Consider the following 20830-nt stretch of genomic DNA (forward strand, 5'->3'; position numbering starts at 1 on the left):
ACTGTATCCTCACCCATCCCTTGTAGACTGTGAGCCCTCGCGGGCAAGGTCCTCGCTCCACCATACCGCTACACGACCAGCTCTACCCTCACCTACTGTATCCTCACCCATCCCTTGTAGACTGTGAGCCCTCGCAGGCAGGGTCCTCGCTCCACCATACCGCTCCACGACCAGCTCTACCCTCACCTACAGTATCCTCACCCATCCCTTGTAGATTGTGAGCCCTCACGGGCAGGGTCCTCTCTCCACCATACTGCTGCACGACCAGCTCTACCCTCATCTACTGTATCCTCACCCATCCCCTGTAGATTGTGAGCCCTCGCGGGCAGGGTCCTCTCTCCACCACACCGCTCCACGACCAGCTCTACCCTCACCTACTGTATCCTCACCCATCCCTTGTAGACTGTGAGCCCTCGCGGGCAGGGTCCTCTCTCCACCACACCGCTGCACGACCAGCTCTACCCTCACCTACTGTATCCTCACCCATCCCTTGTAGACTGTGAGCCCTCGCGGGCAGGGTCCTCTCTCCACCATACTGCTGCATGACCAGCTCTACCTCCACCTACTGTATCCTCACCCATCCCTTGTAGACTGTGAGCCCTCGCGGGCAGGGTCCTCGCTCCACCATACCGCTGCACGACCAGCTCTACCCTCACCTACTGTATCCTCACCCATCCCTTGTAGATTGTGAGCCCTCGCGGGCAGGGTCCTCGCCCCACCATACCACTGCACGACCAGCTCTACCCTCACCTACTGTATCCTCACCCATCCCTTGTATACTGTGAGCCCTCGCGGGCAGGGTCCTCGCTCCACCATACCGCTCCACGACCAGCTCTACCCTCACCTACTGTATCCTCACCCATCCCTTGTAGATTGTGAGCCCTCGCGGGCAGGGTCCTCGCTCCACCATACCGCTGCACGACCAGCTCTACCCTCACCTACTGTATCCTCACCCATCCCTTGTAGACTGTGAGCCCTCACGGGCAGGGTCCTCGCTCCACCATACCGCTGTACGAACAGCTCTACCCTCACCTACTGTATCCTCACCCATCCCTTGTAGACTGTGAGCCCTCGCGGGCAGGGTCCTCGCCCCACCATACCACTGCACGACCAGCTCTACCACCACCTACTGTATCCTCACCCATCCCTTGTAGATTGTGAGCCCTCGCGGGCAGGGTCCTCGCTCCACCATACTGCTGCACGACCAGCTCTACCCTCAGCTACTGTATCCTCACCCATCCCTTGTAGATTGTGAGCCCTCGCGGGCAGGGTCCTCTCTCCACCATACCGCTGCACGACCAGCTCTCCCCTCACCTACTGTATCCTCACCCATCCCTTGTAGACTGTGAGCCCTCGCGGGCAGGGTCCTCTCTCCACCATACTGCTGCATGACCAGCTCTACCTCCACCTACTGTATCCTCACCCATCCCTTGTAGACTGTGAGCCCTCGCGGGCAGGGTCCTTGCTCCACCATACTGCTGCACGACCAGCTCTACCCTCAGCTACTGTATCCTCACCCATCCCTTGTAGATTGTGAGCCCTCGCGGGCAGGGTCCTCTCTCCACCATACCGCTGCACGACCAGCTCTCCCCTCACCTACTGTATCCTCACCCATCCCTTGTAGACTGTGAGCCCTCGCGGGCAGGGTCCTCTCTCCACCATACTGCTGCATGACCAGCTCTACCTCCACCTACTGTATCCTCACCCATCCCTTGTAGACTGTGAGCCCTCACGGGCAGGGTCCTCGCTCCACCATACCACTGCACGACCAGCTCTACCCTCACCTACTGTATCCTCACCCATCCCTTGTAGACTGTGAGCCCTCGCGGGCAGGGTCCTCGCTCCACCATACCGCTGTACGAACAGCTCTACCCTCACCTACTGTATCCTCACCCATCCCTTGTAGACTGTGAGCCCTCGCGGGCAGGGTCCTCTCTCCACCATACCGCTGTACGACCAGCTCTACCACCACCTACTGTATCCTCACCCATCCCTTGTAGATTGTGAGCCCTCGCGGGCAGGGTCCTCGCTCCACCATACTGCTGCACGACCAGCTCTACCCTCACCTACTGTATCCTCACCCATCCCTTGAAGATTGTGAGCCCTCGCGGGCAGGGTCCTCGCCCCACCATACCACTGCACGACCAGCTCTACCCTCACCTACTGTATCCTCACCCATCCCTTGTAGACTGTGAGCCCTCGCGGGCAGGGTCCTCTCTCCACCATACCGCTGTACGACCAGCTCTACCACCACCTACTGTATCCTCACCCATCCCTTGTAGATTGTGAGCCCTCGCGGGCAGGGTCCTCGCTCCACCATACTGCTGCACGACCAGCTCTACCCTCAGCTACTGTATCCTCACCCATCCCTTGTAGATTGTGAGCCCTCGCGGGCAGGGTCCTCTCTCCACCATACCGCTGCACGACCAGCTCTCCCCTCACCTACTGTATCCTCACCCATCCCTTGTAGACTGTGAGCCCTCGCGGGCAGGGTCCTCTCTCCACCATACTGCTGCATGACCAGCTCTACCTCCACCTACTGTATCCTCACCCATCCCTTGTAGACTGTGAGCCCTCGCGGGCAGGGTCCTCTCTCCACCATACCGCTGCACGACCAGCTCTCCCCTCACCTACTGTATCCTCACCCATCCCTTGTAGACTGTGAGCCCTCGCGGGCAGGGTCCTCTCTCCACCATACTGCTGCATGACCAGCTCTACCTCCACCTACTGTATCCTCACCCATCCCTTGTAGACTGTGAGCCCTCGCGGGCAGGGTCCTCGCTCCACCATACTGCTGCACGACCAGCTCTACCCTCAGCTACTGTATCCTCACCCATCCCTTGTAGATTGTGAGCCCTCGCGGGCAGGGTCCTCTCTCCACCATACCGCTGCACGACCAGCTCTCCCCTCACCTACTGTATCCTCACCCATCCCTTGTAGATTGTGAGCCCTCGCGGGCAGGGTCCTCTCTCCACCATACTGCTGCATGACCAGCTCTACCTCCACCTACTGTATCCTCACCCATCCCTTGTAGACTGTGAGCCCTCGCGGGCAGGGTCCTCGCTCCACCATACCACTGCACGACCAGCTCTACCCTCACCTACTGTATCCTCACCCATCCCTTGTAGACTGTGAGCCCTTGCGGGCAGGGTCCTCGCTCCACCATACCGCTGCACGACCAGCTCTACCCTCACCTACTGTATCCTCACCCATCCCTTGTAGACTGTGAGCCCTCGCGGGCAGGGTCCTCACTCCACCATACTGCTGCATGACCAGCTCTACCTCCACCTACTGTATCCTCACCCATCCCTTGTAGACTGTGAGCCCTCGCGGGCAGGGTCCTCGCTCCACCATACCGCTACATGACCAGCTCTACCCTCACCTACTGTATCCTCACCCATCCCTTGTAGACTGTGAGCCCTCGCAGGCAGGGTCCTCGCTCCACGATACCGCTCCACGACCAGCTCTACCCTCACCTACAGTATCCTCACCCATCCCTTGTAGATTGTGAGCCCTCACGGGCAGGGTCCTCTCTCCACCATACTGCTGCACGACCAGCTCTACCCTCATCTACTGTATCCTCACCCATCCCCTGTAGATTGTGAGCCCTCGCGGGCAGGGTCCTCTCTCCACCACACCGCTCCACGACCAGCTCTACCCTCACCTACTGTATCCTCACCCATCCCTTGTAGACTGTGAGCCCTCGCGGGCAGGGTCCTCTCTCCACCATACCGCTGTACGACCAGCTCTACCACCACCTACTGTATCCTCACCCATCCCTTGTAGATTGTGAGCCCTCGCGGGCAGGGTCCTCGCTCCACCATACTGCTGCACGACCAGCTCTACCCTCACCTACTGTATCCTCACCCATCCCTTGTAGATTGTGAGCCCTCGCGGGCAGGGTCCTCGCTCCACCATACCGCTCCACGACCAGCTCTACCCTCACCTACTGTATCCTCACCCATCCCTTGTAGATTGTGAGCCCTCGCGGGCAGGGTCCTCGCTCCACCACACCGCTGCACGACCAGCTCTACCCTCACCTACTGTATTCTCACCCATCCCTTGTAGACTGTGAGACCTCGCGGGCAGGGTCCTCGCTCCACCATACCGCTGTACGAACAGCTCTACCCTCACCTACTGTATCCTCACCCATCCCTTGTAGATTGTGAGCCCTCGCGGGCAGGGTCCTCTCTCCACCATACCGCTGTACGAACAGCTCTACCCTCACCTACTGTATCCTCACCCATCCCTTGTAGACTGTGAGCCCTCGCGGGCAGGGTCCTCTCTCCACCATACCGCAGTACAACCAGCTCTACCACCACCTACTGTATCCTCACCCATCCCTTGTAGATTGTGAGCCTTCGCGGGCAGGGTCCTCGCTCCACCATACTGCTGCACGACTAGCTCTACCCTCAGCTACTGTATCCTCACCCATCCCTTGTAGATTGTGAGCCCTCGCGGGCAGGGTCCTCTCTCCACCATACCGCTGCACGACCAGCTCTCCCCTCACCTACTGTATCCTCACCCATCCCTTGTAGACTGTGAGCCCTCGCGGGCAGGGTCCTCTCTCCACCATACTGCTGCATGACCAGCTCTACCTCCACCTACTGTATCCTCACCCATCCCTTGTAGACTGTGAGCCCTCGCGGGCAGGGTCCTCGCTCCACCATACTGCTGCACGACCAGCTCTACCCTCAGCTACTGTATCCTCACCCATCCCTTGTAGATTGTGAGCCCTCGCGGGCAGGGTCCTCTCTCCACCATACCGCTGCACGACCAGCTCTCCCCTCACCTACTGTATCCTCACCCATCCCTTGTAGACTGTGAGCCCTCGCGGGCAGGGTCCTCTCTCCACCATACTGCTGCATGACCAGCTCTACCTCCACCTACTGTATCCTCACCCATCCCTTGTAGACTGTGAGCCCTCGCGGGCAGGGTCCTCGCTCCACCATACCACTGCACGACCAGCTCTACCCTCACCTACTGTATCCTCACCCATCCCTTGTAGACTGTGAGCCCTCGCGGGCAGGGTCCTCGCTCCACCATACCGCTGTACGAACAGCTCTACCTTCACCTACTGTATCCTCACCCATCCCTTGTAGACTGTGAGCCCTTGCGGGCAGGGTCCTCGCTCCACCATACCGCTGCACGACCAGCTCTACCCTCACCTACTGTATCCTCACCCATCCCTTGTAGACTGTGAGCCCTCGCGGGCAGGGTCCTCACTCCACCATACTGCTGCATGACCAGCTCTACCTCCACCTACTGTATCCTCACCCATCCCTTGTAGACTGTGAGCCCTCGCGGGCAGGGTCCTCGCTCCACCATACCGCTACATGACCAGCTCTACCCTCACCTACTGTATCCTCACCCATCCCTTGTAGACTGTGAGCCCTCGCAGGCAGGGTCCTCGCTCCACCATACCGCTCCACGACCAGCTCTACCCTCACCTACAGTATCCTCACCCATCCCTTGTAGATTGTGAGCCCTCACGGGCAGGGTCCTCTCTCCACCATACTGCTGCACGACCAGCTCTACCCTCATCTACTGTATCCTCACCCATCCCCTGTAGATTGTGAGCCCTCGCGGGCAGGGTCCTCTCTCCACCACACCGCTCCACGACCAGCTCTACCCTCACCTACTGTATCCTCACCCATCCCTTGTAGACTGTGAGCCCTCGCGGGCAGGGTCCTCTCTCCACCATACCGCTGTACGACCAGCTCTACCACCACCTACTGTATCCTCACCCATCCCTTGTAGATTGTGAGCCCTCGCGGGCAGGGTCCTCGCTCCACCATACTGCTGCACGACCAGCTCTACCCTCACCTACTGTATCCTCACCCATCCCCTGTAGACTGTGAGCCCTCGCGGGCAGGGTCCTCGCTCCACCATACCGCTGCACGACCAGCTCTACCCTCACCTACTGTATCCTCACCCATCCCTTGTAGACTGTGAGCCCTCGCGGGCAGGGTCCTCTCTCCACCATACCGCTGTACGACCAGCTCTACCACCACCTACTGTATCCTCACCCATCCCTAGTAGACTGTGAGCCCTCGCGGGCAGGGACCTCGCTCCTCCTATACCAGTCACTGACTCGTTTTGTTCAAAATTATTGTAAGTGTATTTGCTATGTATACCCATTTTCACATGTAAATCGCCATAGAATAAATGGCGCTATAATAATAAATAATAATAATAATAAAGATAATAGATAGATAATAGATAATAGATAGATGATAGATAGATAATAGATGTATAATAGATAGATAATAGATAGATAGATAATAGACAGATGAAAGATAGATAATAGATAGATGATAGATAATAGATAGATAGTTAATAGATAGATAATAGATAGATGATAGATAGATAATAGATAGATGATAGATAGATGATAGATAGATAATAGATAGTAGATAGATAATAGATAGATAGATAATAGATAGATAGATGATAGATAATAGATAGATAGTTAATAGATAGATAATAGATAGATGATAGATAGATAATAGATAGATGATAGATAGATGATAGATAGATAATAGATAGTAGATAGATAATAGATAGATAGATAATAGATAGATGATAGATAGATGATAGATAGATAATAGATAGATGATAGATAGATGATAGATAGATAATAGATAATAGATAGATAATAGATAGATGATAGATAGATGATAGATAGATAATAGATAGATAATAGATAGATAGATAATAGATAGATAATAGATAGATGATAGATAGATAATAGATAGTAGATAGATAATAGATAGATTAAAGATACATAATAGATGATAGATGATAGATAGACGATAGATAGATAATAGATAGATAATAGATAGATAATAGGTAATAGATAGATAATAGATAGATAATAGATAGATAATAGATAATATATAGATAATAGATAGATAATAGATAATATATAGATAATATATAGATAATAGATAGATAATAGATAGATAATATATAATAGATAGATAATAGATAATAGATAGATGATAGATAATAGATAGATAATAGATAGATGATAGATGATAGATAGACGATAGATAGATAATAGATAGATAATAGAAAATAGATAGATAATAGATAGATAGATAATAGATAGATAATAGATAGATAATAGAAAATAGATAGATAATAGATAGATAGATAATAGATAGATAATAGATAGATAATAGATAGATAGATAGAGAGAGATAGATAATAGATAGATGATAGATAGATAATAGATAGATAATAGATAGATAATAGATAGATGATAGATAGATAATAGATAGATAATAGATAGATAATATATAATAGATAGATAACAGATAGATAGATGATAGATGATAGATAATAGATAATAGATAGATGATAGATAATAGATAATAAATAGATAATAGATAGATGATAGATAGATGATAGATAGATAATAGATAGATAATAGATAGATAATAGATAGATGATAGATAGATGATAGATAATAGATAGATGATAGATAATAGATAGATAATAGATAGATAATAGATAGATAATAGATAGATAGAAAATAGATAGATAATAGATAATAGATAGATGATAGATAATAGATAGATAGATAGATGATAGATGATAGATAATAGATAGATGATAGATAATAGATAGATAGATAATAGATAGATGATAGATAGATAGATGATAGATGATAGATAGATGATAGATAGATAATGGAAAGATGATAGATAATAGATATATAGATGATAGATAGATGATAGATGATAGATAGATGATAGATAGATAATAGAAAGATGATAGAGAGATAGATAGAGAGAGATAGATAATAGATAGATGATAGGTAGATGATAGATAGATAATAGATAGATAATAGATAGATAATATATAATAGATAGATAACAGATAGATAGATGATAGATGATAGATAATAGATAGATGATAGATAATAGATAGATAATAGATAGATGATAGATAGATAATAGATAATAGATAGATGATAGATAATAGATAGATAATAGATAGATGATAGATGATAGATAGATAATAGATCGATGATAGATAATAGATAGATAATAGATAGATGATAGATAGATAATAGATAGATAAAAGATAGATGATAGATAATAGATAGATGATAGATAGATAATAGATAATAGATAGATAATAGATAGATAATAGATAGATGATAGATAGATAGATAATAGTTAGATGATAGATGATAGATAGATAATAGATAGATGATAGATAATAGATGATAGATGATAGATAGATGATAGATAATAGATAGATAATAGATAGATGATAGATAATAGATAGATGATAGATAATAGATAATAGATAGATGATAGATAATAGATAGATAATAGATAGATAATAGGTAATAGATAGATAGATAGATAATAGATAGATAATAGATAGATGATAGATAATAGATAGATAGATAATAGATAGATGATAGATAGATGATAGATAATAGATATATAATAGATAGATGATAGATAGATAATAGATAATAGATAGATGGTAGATAGATAATAGATAGATAATAGATAATAGATAGATGATAGATAGATAATAGATAGATAATAGATAGATGATAGATAATAGATATATAATAGATAGGTGATAGATAGATAATAGATAATAGATAGATAATAGATAATAGATAGATGATAGATAGATAATAGATAGATGATAGATAGATGATAGATAATAGATAGATAGATGATAGATAGATGATAGATAGATGATAGATAATAGATATATTATAGATAGATGATAGATAGATGATAGATAGATAATAGATAATAGATAGATAATAGATAATAGATAGATGATAGATAGATAATAGATAGATGATAGATAGATGATAGATAATAGATAGATAGATGATAGATAGATGATAGATAGATGATAGATAATAGATATATAATAGATAGATGATAGATAGATAATAGATAATAGATAGATGATAGATAGATAATAGATAGATAATAGATAGATGATAGATAATAGATAGATAATAGATAGATAATAGATAATAGATAGATAATAGATAGATGATAAAAAGATAATAGATAGATAATAGATATATAATAGATAGATAATAGATAGATGATAGATAATAGATAGATAATAGATAATAAATAGATGATAGATAGATAATAGATAGATGATAGATAGATGATAGATATTAGATAGATGATAGATAATAGATAGATGATAGATAGATAATAGATAGATAATAGATAGATGATAGATAATAGATAGATAATAGATAGATAATAGATAATAGATAGATAATAGATAGATGATAGATAGATAATAGATAGATAATAGATATATAATAGATAGATAATAGATAGATGATAGATAATAGATAGATAATAGATAATAGATAGTTAATAGATAATAGATAGATAATGATATATAATAGATAGATAATAGATGATAGATAATAAATAGATAATAGATAGATGATAGATAGATAATAGATAGATGATAGATAATAGATAGATGATAGATAATAGATAGATAATAGATAGATGATAGATAATAGATGATAGATAGATGATAGATAGATAATAGATAGATGATAGATAGATACTAGATATATAGTAGATAGATAATAGATAGATGATAGATAGATAATAGATAGATGATAGATAGATGATAGATAATAGATAATAGATAATAGATAGATGATAGATAGATAATAGATAGATGATAGATAGATACTAGATATATAGTAGATAGATAATAGATAGATGATAGATAGATGATAGATAGATGATAGATAGATGATAGATAGATAGATAATAGATAATAGATAGATGATAGATAATAGATAGATAATAGATAGATGATAGATGATAGATAATAGATAGATAATAGATAGATGATAGATAATAGATAGATAATAGATAGATAACAGATAGATGATAGATAATAGATAGATGATAGATAATAGATAATATGAAGATAATAGATAGATAATAGATAGATGATAGATAGATAATAGATAGATAATAGATAATAGATAGATAATAGATAATAGATAGATGATAGATAATAGATAGATAATAGATAGATAATAGATAGATGTTAGATAATAGATAGATAATAGATAGATAATAGATAGATGATAGATAATAGATAGATGATAGATAATAGATAGATAATAGATAGATAGATAATAGATAGATAATAGATAGATAATAGATAATAGATAGATGATAGATAATAGATAGATAATAGATAGATAATAGATAGATGATAGATAATAGATAGATAATAGATAGATGATAGATAATAGATAGATGATAGATAATAGATAGATAATAGATACATAATAGATAGATAATAGATAGATGATAGATAATAGATAGATGATAGATAATAGATAGATAATAGATAGATGATAGATAGATAATAGATAGATAATAGATAATAGATAGATGATAGATAATAGATAGATAATAGATAATAGATAGATAATAGATAGATAATAGATAGATGATAGATAGATGATAGATAATAGATAGATGATAGATAATAGATAGATAGATAATAGATAGATAATAGATAGATAATAGATAATAGATAGATGATAGATAATAGATAGATAATAGATAGATAATAGATAGATGATAGATAATAGATAGATAATAGATAGATGATAGATAGATAATAGATAGATAATAGATAATAGATAGATGATAGATAGATGATAGATAATAGATAGATAATAGATAATAGATAGATAATAGATAGATAATAGATAGATGATAGATAGATGATAGATAATAGATAGATGATAGATAATAGATAGATAATAGATAATAGATAGATAATAGATAGATAATAGATAGATGATAGATAGATGATAGATAATAGATAGATGATAGATAATAGATATATAATAGATAGAGAGATAATAGATAGATAATAGATAATAGATAGATGATAGATAATAGATAGATAATAGACAGATAATAGATAGATGATAGATAATAGATATATAATAGATAGATGATAGATAGATAGATAATAGATAATAGATAGATGATAGATAGATAATAGATAGATAATAGATAGATAATATATAGATGATAGATAATAGATAGATAGATGATAGATAGATAATAGATAATAGATAGATGATAGATAGATGATAGATAGATGATAGATAATAGATAGATGATAGATAGATAGATAGATAATAGATAGATGATAGATAATAGATAGATAATAGATAGATGTTAGATAATAGATAATAGATAGATGATAGATAGATGATACATAGATGATAGATAATAGATAGATGATAGATAATAGATAGATAATAGATAGATGATAGATAATAGATAGATAATAGATAGATAATAGATAGATGTTAGATAATAGATAGATGATAGATAATAGATAGATAATAGATAGATAATAGATAATAGATAGATGATAGATAATAGATAGATAATAGATAGATAATAGATAGATGATAGATAATAGATAGATTGATGATAGATAGATAATAGATAATAGATAGATGATAGATAGATGATAGATAGATAGATGATAGATAATAGATATATAATAGATAGATGATAGATAGATGATAGATAGATAATAGATAGATAATAGATAGATAATAGATAGATGATAGATAATAGATAGATAGATGATAGATAGATAATAGATAATACATAGATAATAGATAGATGATAGATAATAGATAGATAATAGAAAGATAATAGATAATAGATAGATGATAGATAATAGATAGATAATAGATAATAGATAATAGATAGATAATAGATAGATAATAGATAGATGATAGATAATAGATAGATGATAGATAATAGATAGATGATAGATAGATGATAGATAGATGATAGATAATAGATAGATAATAGATAATAGATAGATGATAGATAGATAATAGATAGATAATAGATATATAATAGATAGATGATAGATAATAGATAGATAGATGATAGATAGATAATAGATAATAGATAATAGATAGATGATAGATAATAGATAGATGATAGATAGATGATAGATAGATGATAGATAAGAGATATATAATAGATAGATGATAGATAGATAGATAATAGATAATAGATAGATGATAGATAATAGATAGATAATAGATAGATGATAGATAATAGATAGATAGATAATAGATAATAGATAGATGATAGATAATAGATAGATAATAGATAATAGATAGATAATAGATAATAGATAGATGATAGATAATAGATAGATAATAGATAGATAATAGATAATAGATAGATGATAGATAATAGATAGATAATAGATAATAGATAGATAATAGATAGATGATAGATAATAGATATATTATAGATAGATGATAGATAGATAGATAATAGATAATAGATAGATTATAGATAGATAATAGATAGATAATAGATAGATGATCGATAATAGATAGATAATAGATAGATAATAGATGATAGATAATAGATAGATGATAGATAGATAATAGATAATAGATAATAGATAGATAATAGATAATAGATAGATAATAGATAGATAATAGATAGATGATAGATAGATAGATAATAGATAATAGATAGATGATAGATGATAGATAGATAATAGATAGATAATAGATAGATAATAGATAGATGATAGATAATAGATAAAAAGATGATAGATAGATAATAGATAATAGATAGATGATAGATAGATGATAGATATCAGATATATAATAGATAGATAATAGATAGATGATAGATAATAGATAGATGATAGATAGATAATAGATAGATGATAGATAATAGATGATAGATGATAGATAGATGATAGATAATAGATATATAATAGATAGATAATAGATAGATGATAGATAGATAATAGATAGATGATAGATAATAGATAGATGATAGATAATAGATAATAGATAGATGATAGATAATAGATAGATAATAGATAGATAATAGATAGATAGATAATAGATAGATAATAGATAGATAATAGATAGATGATAGATAATAGATAGATATATAATAGATAGATGATAGATAGATGATATTTAATAGATAGATGATAGATAGATAATAGATAATAGATAGATGATAGATAGATAATAGATAGATAATAGATAATAGATAGATAATAGATAGATGATAGATAATAGATAGATAATAGATAGATGATAGATAGATAATAGATAGATGATAGATAGATAATAGATAGATGATAGATAATAGATAGATAATAGATAATAGATAGATAATAGATAGATGATAGATAGATAATAGATAGATAATAGATAGATAATGATATATAATAGATAGATAATAGATGATAGATAGATAATAGATAGATAATAGATAGATGATAGATAGATAATAGATAGATGATAGATAATAGATAGATGATAGATAGATAATAGATAGATGATAGATAATAGATAGATAATAGATAGATAATAGATAGATGATAGATGATAGATAGATAATAGATAGATGATAGATAGATGATAGATAATAGATAGATGATAGATAATAGATAGATAATAGATAGATGATAGATGATAGATAGATAATAGATAGATGATAGATAATAGATAGATAATAGATAGATGATAGATGATAGATAGATAATAGATAGATGATAGATAGATGATAGATAATAGATAGATGATAGATAATAGATAGATAATAGATAGATGATAGATGATAGATAGATAATAGATAGATGATGGATAATAGATAGATGATAGATAGATAATAGATAGATGATAGATGATAGATAGATAATAGATAGATGATAGATAGATAATAGATAATAGATAGATGATAGATAATAGATAGATAATAGATAGATGATAGATAGATAATAGATAGATGATAGATAATAGATAGATAATAGATATATAATAGATAGATAATAGATAATAGATAGATGATAGATTATAGATAGATGATAGATAGATAATAGATAGATGATAGATAATAGATAGATGATAGATAGATAATAGATAGATAATAGATAATAGATAGATGATAGATAATAGATAGATAATAGATAATAGATAGATAATAGATAATAGATAGATAATAGATAGATAATAGATAGATGATAGATAATAGATAGATAGATAGATGATAGATAATAGATAGATGATAGATAATAGATAGATAGATAATAGATAGATAATAGATAGATAGATAGATGATAGATAATAGATAGATGATAGATAATAGATAGATAGATAATAGATAGATAATAGATAATAGATAGATGATAGATAATAGATAGATAATAGATAGATAATAGATAGATGATAGATAATAGATAGATAGATGATAGATAGATAATAGATAATAGATAGGTGATAGATAGATGATAGATAATAGATAGATAGATGATAGATAGATAATAGATAATAGATAGGTGATAGATAGATGATAGATAGATGATAGATAATAGATATATAATAGATAGATGATAGATAGATAGATAGATAATAGATAATAGATAGATGATAGATAGATAATAGATAGATAATAGATAGATGATAGATAATAGATAGATAATAGATAGATGATAGATAGATTAATAGATAGATAATATGTAGATAATAGATAGATAATAGATAATAGATAGATGATAGATAGATGATAGATAATAGATAATAGATAGATGATAGATAGATGATAGATAATAGATAGATAATAGATAGATAATATGTAGATAATAGATAGATAATAGATATAACATCCGTCAGTTGTGTAGAGATGATCGGCTGCAGCTAATCGCTGCTTCAGGGTTGTCTCCTGGGTCGTCCACAGCCACACAGAAGCTCACACCCGCCTGGTGACAACCCCAGAGGGAGGGCCAACCATGGCCACATCAGTCGTCACCATCACTTTGTAGTGATACGAGTAAGAGATGATGTCAGCGATGACATCACATAGCACGTGCCTGCGTCTGATTGGTTGAGATAGAACAATGCAATTATCTAGATATTTTTATGGCAGGCTGAGGGTGATGAGGTCATTTTAAGCTTCCGACTTTGACTAGGTGGTGGCACATTCAATATGTCCTGGCCGAATATATCAATTGATATCGTGTTTCTAAGAGAAGTCCTTGGCTTGCACTTAGGCGTGCACCATCGATTACAGAAGATGATACCATGCGGCGTGCACCATCGATTACAGAAGATGATACCATGCGGCGTGCACCATCGATTACGGAAGATGATACCATGCGGCGTGCACCATCGATTACAGAAGATGATACCATGCGTTACATTATATAATGTGTTCAGGTCTGTGGGACCCCAATGAAATGGCTTCAATTACTGGTTGTCAGTCATTTGGGTTGGAGACCAATGTAACTCCAAGGTGGTTTTCCAGCTCAATTTGGAAGAAGCTAAGGAGCCAACACTTGGTTGGAAAACTTGAGACAACTTCTCTGGATATCGTAGGGAATAGTTAATTACTCTCCTTGACCATAGAAAAACTTCGACAGCTTTGGTCTGTCCTATTTCCCAGGGGTCATTGAGGAGACTCAGCTCACAGGAAATGATCTATGGGAAAAATATGCAAATGAGCTAAACATGATCAAATCAAAGGCCAAATTAGAGATTCCTCCAAAAGGAAGGGGCACCTATCTGTAGGCAGTTATTTCGGGATTTTTGAACCTCGTCAATAGACTGGAAGAGACGCCTTGGGCACATGTTACTGACTATCAGTGAGGAGACCAAGCTCACAGTCAATGGTCCATGGGAAAAAAAAGTAGTCTCTCTTCTAGAGAGAAGAAAGATTTCTCATTTTCAGCGAAACCAGACTCTTCCTAAGGGAAGAGATATTCTTTTGTAGGCAGCTGTTTTAATGTTCTTGCCCCTCGTTAGTAGTCTGGATGAGATGCAATTGACACAGATCATGGAGGGGTAATGGATCTCAGAGAAGAGAACAAGCTCTCAGTCAATGGTTCATGGAAAAAAAAATAGTTTCTCTTCTAAAAAAGAAGAAAGGTTTGTTATTTCAGCCAAACCAGACTCTTCCTAAGGGAAGAGACATCCCTTCGTAGGCAGCTGTTTCAATGTACTCGTCTCTCGTTAGTAGACTGGTTAAGATGTCATTGACACATATCATGGGGGAATAATGACTCTCAGTGAAGAGACCAAGCTCACAGTCAATGGTCCATGGTAAAAAAAAAATAATAATATCCCTTCTAGAAAGAAGAAAGCTTTCTCATTTCAGCCAAACCAGACTCTTCGTAAGGGAAGAGACACCCATTTGTAGGAATACTGGTTGAGATGCTATTGACATAGATCAATGGGGGGTAATGGCTCTCATTGAAGAGATCAAGCTCACAGTCAATGGTCCATGGTAAAAAAAATAGTATTCCTTCTAGAAAGAAGAAAGCTTTCTCATTTCAGTGAAACCTTATTCTTCCTAAGAGAAGAGGCATCCTTTCGTAGGCAGCTGTTTCAATGTTCTTGCCCCTCGTTGGTAGTCTGAAAGAGATGCCATTGACACAGGTCATGGAGGGGTAATGGCTCTCAGTGAAGAGACCAAGTTCACAGTCAATGGTCCATGGGAATACAAAAGTAGCCTTTCCTCTAGAAAGAAGAAAGGTTTCTCATTTCAGCCAAACCAGGATCTTCCTAAATGTAGAGACACCCATTTGTTGGTAGCTGTTTCAATGCATTTGTCTCTCGTTAGTAGACTGGTTAAGATGTCATTGACACATATCATGGGGGAATAATGGCTCTCAGTGAAGAGACCAAGCTCACGGGCAATGGTCAATGGTAAAAAAAAAAAATAATATCCCTTCTAGAAAGAAGAAAGCTTTCTCATTTCAGCCAAACCAGACTCTTCGTAAGGGAAGAGACACCCATTTGTAGGAATACGGGTTGCGATGCTATTGACATAGATCAATGGGGGGGGGGTAATGGCTCTCATTGAAGAGATCAAGCTAACAGGCGAAGTTCCATGGGGAAAAACTATGCAAATGAGCTTTCTTCCAGTAAGAAGATAGCTTTCTCTTATCAGCCAAACCAGACACTTCCAAATGACTGAGACACCCATTTGTAGACAGCTGTTTCAATGTTCTTGCCCCTCGTTAGAAGGCTGGATGAGATGTCATGGACACAGATCACAGAGGGAGGGATGGGTTCTCACTAAAGAGATTCAGATCTCCCTGAGAAGAGTTTTTTTTTATGACTACTTTTTTATGTTCTACTTAGTGACCTTCAGCACATCTCGTAGACCTACAGGTCATCATTTTGCCCTATTAAGTGAGATCATTGACTGTAAAATATACTATCGGAGACTCTCAATATCTTTTACTGAAAATGAACCAGTCTCTGTCCATTAAAGGAGCAACCATAAACCTGACAAATGATGAAAGAACACCCTAAATAAAATATCACGATGTATAGTCCCCCACCCCAGAGAGATCTCGATTAACCAGACGTGGTGTTGATAACAACGTTCTCTATTCTTAAGCTTGTTAAATATGTAACAGCCATTTATTTTCTGTACAACAACCGGCTGTCACATCGGGGTTCGATAAAGCATTAATGGCCCGGAAGAGCCACAGGACCGGAGTGACTCATGAATGGACGACAGGGGGCCGAATATCCCAAATGTATGTTATGTAATACACAAGAAAAAAAATAGGAAGCCTAATGTGAATGTCTTATTGGATGAACTTTAAAAACAAGAGTTGACTACAATTATATAGGTTTAGTTTTGCAAAATTATTCTCAAGAACTAGGTATGAAGACCAAAAGTATTTCTTAATTGTTAAAGTTGACTTCATTTGGCCAAATGCTTGTTCGGCCAACAGGTTTTCCATCCCTCAACCTCCATTGAAAGATATAAGCAACTGTCAGACACTTCTTATCCGCCTTGGAAACAAAAGGTATCTTAAAATCCAACATGCCTCATCCATTTTTTTTTCCCCTGATCTCTGGTGTCGAGAGTTGGGTTACATGTACAATAGATAGTTGACCGGTCTTGCCGAAATTGGTTGTGTTTTTTGCCGTAGTTCCTCTAATGTGTATGGTGACCTGAATCCCTGATCTCTGTTGTGGAAAGAGGGTTGCATAAACAATAGATTGTTGGCCGGTCTAGCCGAAATCGGTTGCGTTTTTGGCCGGCTTTTATCTAATGTGTATGGCAACCTAAAGAGAAGACAAAGCATATTACTATAGAGGAAGGAACAAGATATAGGGAGACAATCAAGACAATAAGAAGCCAGACCCTCCAAACGCAAGGAGGATGTTCTCAAGAACCAGACTTCGTGCCAAAGCAATAACAAGACCATATTAGAAAAGTTCTGAAGAAGGTTGAAGGCAATTAGTTGTTTAGACCTTGAGAACAGGTTTTTGAGAATTACTTTTAGTGACACCAAGTACTCAAAACTCAGAGGAAAGGCAAAGTCTAGCATTGAGCACTGCAATTTTCTCCATATGTTGTGCCCCTATATGTAGACAAGATATAGGTTGATCTTACCTGTGGATGTTCATTTCCCGGGGTGGTCGTCTTGCTTTGTCATAAGCCACTTTGGCAAAAACCCCAACGATAAATATGAAGGTGATAACCCCACAGGTGATGTATACAGTGGTGTTGGTTTTGTCATTGAGTGGATCATAGGCATCAACCTCCACCATGACATCGTTCGGTTTGGTGGTCACAACCCAAATTAACTTCTTACACTGGATTTGGTCCAGTCTTTTGCTTCGTTGTTCACAACAATATCGTAAAGAACATGTCCCACAACAGTAGGGATGAGTGGTGTGGTTACAGTCAAACTCTTTGTCCCATTGACCACTGACATCATAATAGCCCAAGCACTTCTCATAAGGAAGCGCAACTGGGTTCTTCACCTTCCTCGTGGTGACCGGAACGGGCAAAGCCGTGGCATTAAGGTCCTTCCCTTTGGGAGCGTTGGCAGTTTTTTTGGCTGGACCTTGGTTCTTGTTCCCTTTAGCTTTCGCAGCGGCTTCACAATGATAAAGAAGACCAAGTGGATCTAAGTAGACCACAAGAAGTAACACGTGTTGCCACCTCATGATCAACCGGTACTAGCCTTGAACCTTGAAAATAAGGTGAGGCTGATGTTTCTTTTTTTTCCTAGTGGATATACGGCAAAATGTAATCTGAAGGCTTGAATTAAAGACCTATATATAGAGTCCCCTCCAATTTGACATTGTCCATGAGCTCATTCCTTTCTCCGTCATCGAGATATTCCACCGGTGGAAGACTTCGAAGTCATACAACTTATCCGGGATGGAGTGTTGCCTAAATGTTCAACCTGTAGATCGGCTTCCGGATACATCCCAATGAGATCGGTGCTAAGATATTGTAGACGATGACCATATGAATGTCGTGTGACCCTTTAGCCCATTATTTATGATGGCAGATCCTGGATATGGGGAATAGAAAATGAAAATCTGATTAACAATACCAGCTCTCTACCCTTCCTGATGTGTATAAAACCCACCGCCCCATGGGGCTAGATCCACAAAGTAGATAGTGTCTCTCTGCATGTATAATGCACTCTACCAGCTAGCAGCTGACTCTGTATATTAATTCAAAGACGGAGAAGAAGGCAAAAAAAAAAAAAGGAGACATAATATTGATTTTCAAAGCTTCTTTGGGTGAGAGGATTCTGGATGGTGAAGCTTTAGGATCCCATGAGGAAGCCTTCGGCATCAAACGGCTCCGATTGCAGACACATCAAGGAAAAGCTCGAGATCGAGCTTTAGTACATCCTAAGTGGTCTAAGTCCCAGCTCACTTATTCTTCACCACTCGATATCTGGAGACGTGACTCCAGGAAGCGTTCTCCAAGCATAAACCCCCCCATCGCCAAGATTCTTACATCACGAGAGTTTTAAATCATATAACCCAACCCCATCCCCCCCTCTCCCAGTTGCTCCAGTTGCTCCGGCTACATCTGCCATGGAATAAATCTACCCATGTTTAATCCCGAGAACTAAAAATATACAAATTCTGAAGGCAGCCATGCAAAGCTTGGGTCGTTAGTGATTGCATACGGTCAAGAGCATCATCGGCAAACCCCATGCATGATCCTACAGCCGAGGGGACGGTACTCACCCTCATCTCTCACTGCAGATGTTAAAAGCTGTTCTTCAATGAATAGGAGAAGCTGCTGCCCGCACTAGTAAAACAAGAGGAGGAGATGTTCTCCGTGGAAGTCCGCCCACAGTGGTTTTATCCCTGCATCAATTGATACAGGCGTCACCATTTCACTAGTTAAGGAGCGTATTTACCCCGGGATGAGTGCTCACCGAGAGCTCCTAGAGGGGTAGATTTGGGTGGTGAGGAGAAGGATGGTGGGGGGGAGAGGAGGGGTTGGGAGCTGCAGACTGATTTGATGTCTGGCTGACGAGGTCATGTCCAAGTCTTTTGTAAGGAAGAGCACGTTGCTTTCCGTCATATACCGAGGTGAGGAAATCAATAGGATAATCGTAGAAAGGACATAAGCAGGGATCACAGATGTAATGGGGGATAGTCATGGCTGCGCTCCAGAGCGAGCACAGGAGCAGATGACGCGGAGGCTTTCCTCCTCTCTCCTATGGGACATGCTATACGGATGCCGGTCCTCTTCCTCGCTACTTGGGTCTTGCTATTGCTATGAGAGGAGCAGCCAAGGATGAATCCCTTGTACAAAGAGCTGGCAATCTAGTTACCACAATCTGTCAGGATATCTATGATGGGTTCACAAGGCGCCATAAGAGCTGGCCGTCATTAACCCTTTGCGTTAGCTTGACGTTCGGGGCAGTGGCCTAGGGTACTTCCAGCTCGGGAAGATCTGCAGACAGGTAG

The 20830-nt window shown here is 39.0% G+C and overlaps 1 protein-coding gene across 13 annotated transcripts in view; it reads right to left on the reverse strand.

The window, feature by feature from the left end:
* Positions 1 to 20588, reverse strand: part of SHISA6 (shisa family member 6) — a 635156-nt gene extending 614568 nt beyond the window's left edge. For 4 of the 13 annotated variants that reach the window (XM_073660257.1, XM_073660254.1, XM_073660255.1 and 1 more), the window contains exons 1-2: positions 20099 to 20587; positions 18492 to 19404 (exon numbers count right to left, since the gene is read on the reverse strand). In XM_073660257.1, the coding sequence (XP_073516358.1) occupies positions 18492 to 19051 (560 nt within the window). In that variant the 5' untranslated portion in view covers positions 19052 to 19404; positions 20099 to 20587. Of the gene's footprint in view, positions 1 to 18491; positions 19405 to 20098 lie in introns of all 13 variants that reach the window. The other 9 variants (XM_073660264.1, XM_073660261.1, XM_073660260.1 and 6 more) reach the window with 4 other exon arrangements.
* Positions 20589 to 20830: the final 242 nt, after the last annotated feature.

This window comes from Phyllobates terribilis, unplaced genomic scaffold, assembly GCF_046119375.1.
Source record: "Phyllobates terribilis strain yellow unplaced genomic scaffold, ASM4611937v1 Scaffold_25__1_contigs__length_18738178, whole genome shotgun sequence".
Lineage (NCBI taxonomy): Eukaryota > Metazoa > Chordata > Amphibia > Anura > Dendrobatidae > Phyllobates > Phyllobates terribilis.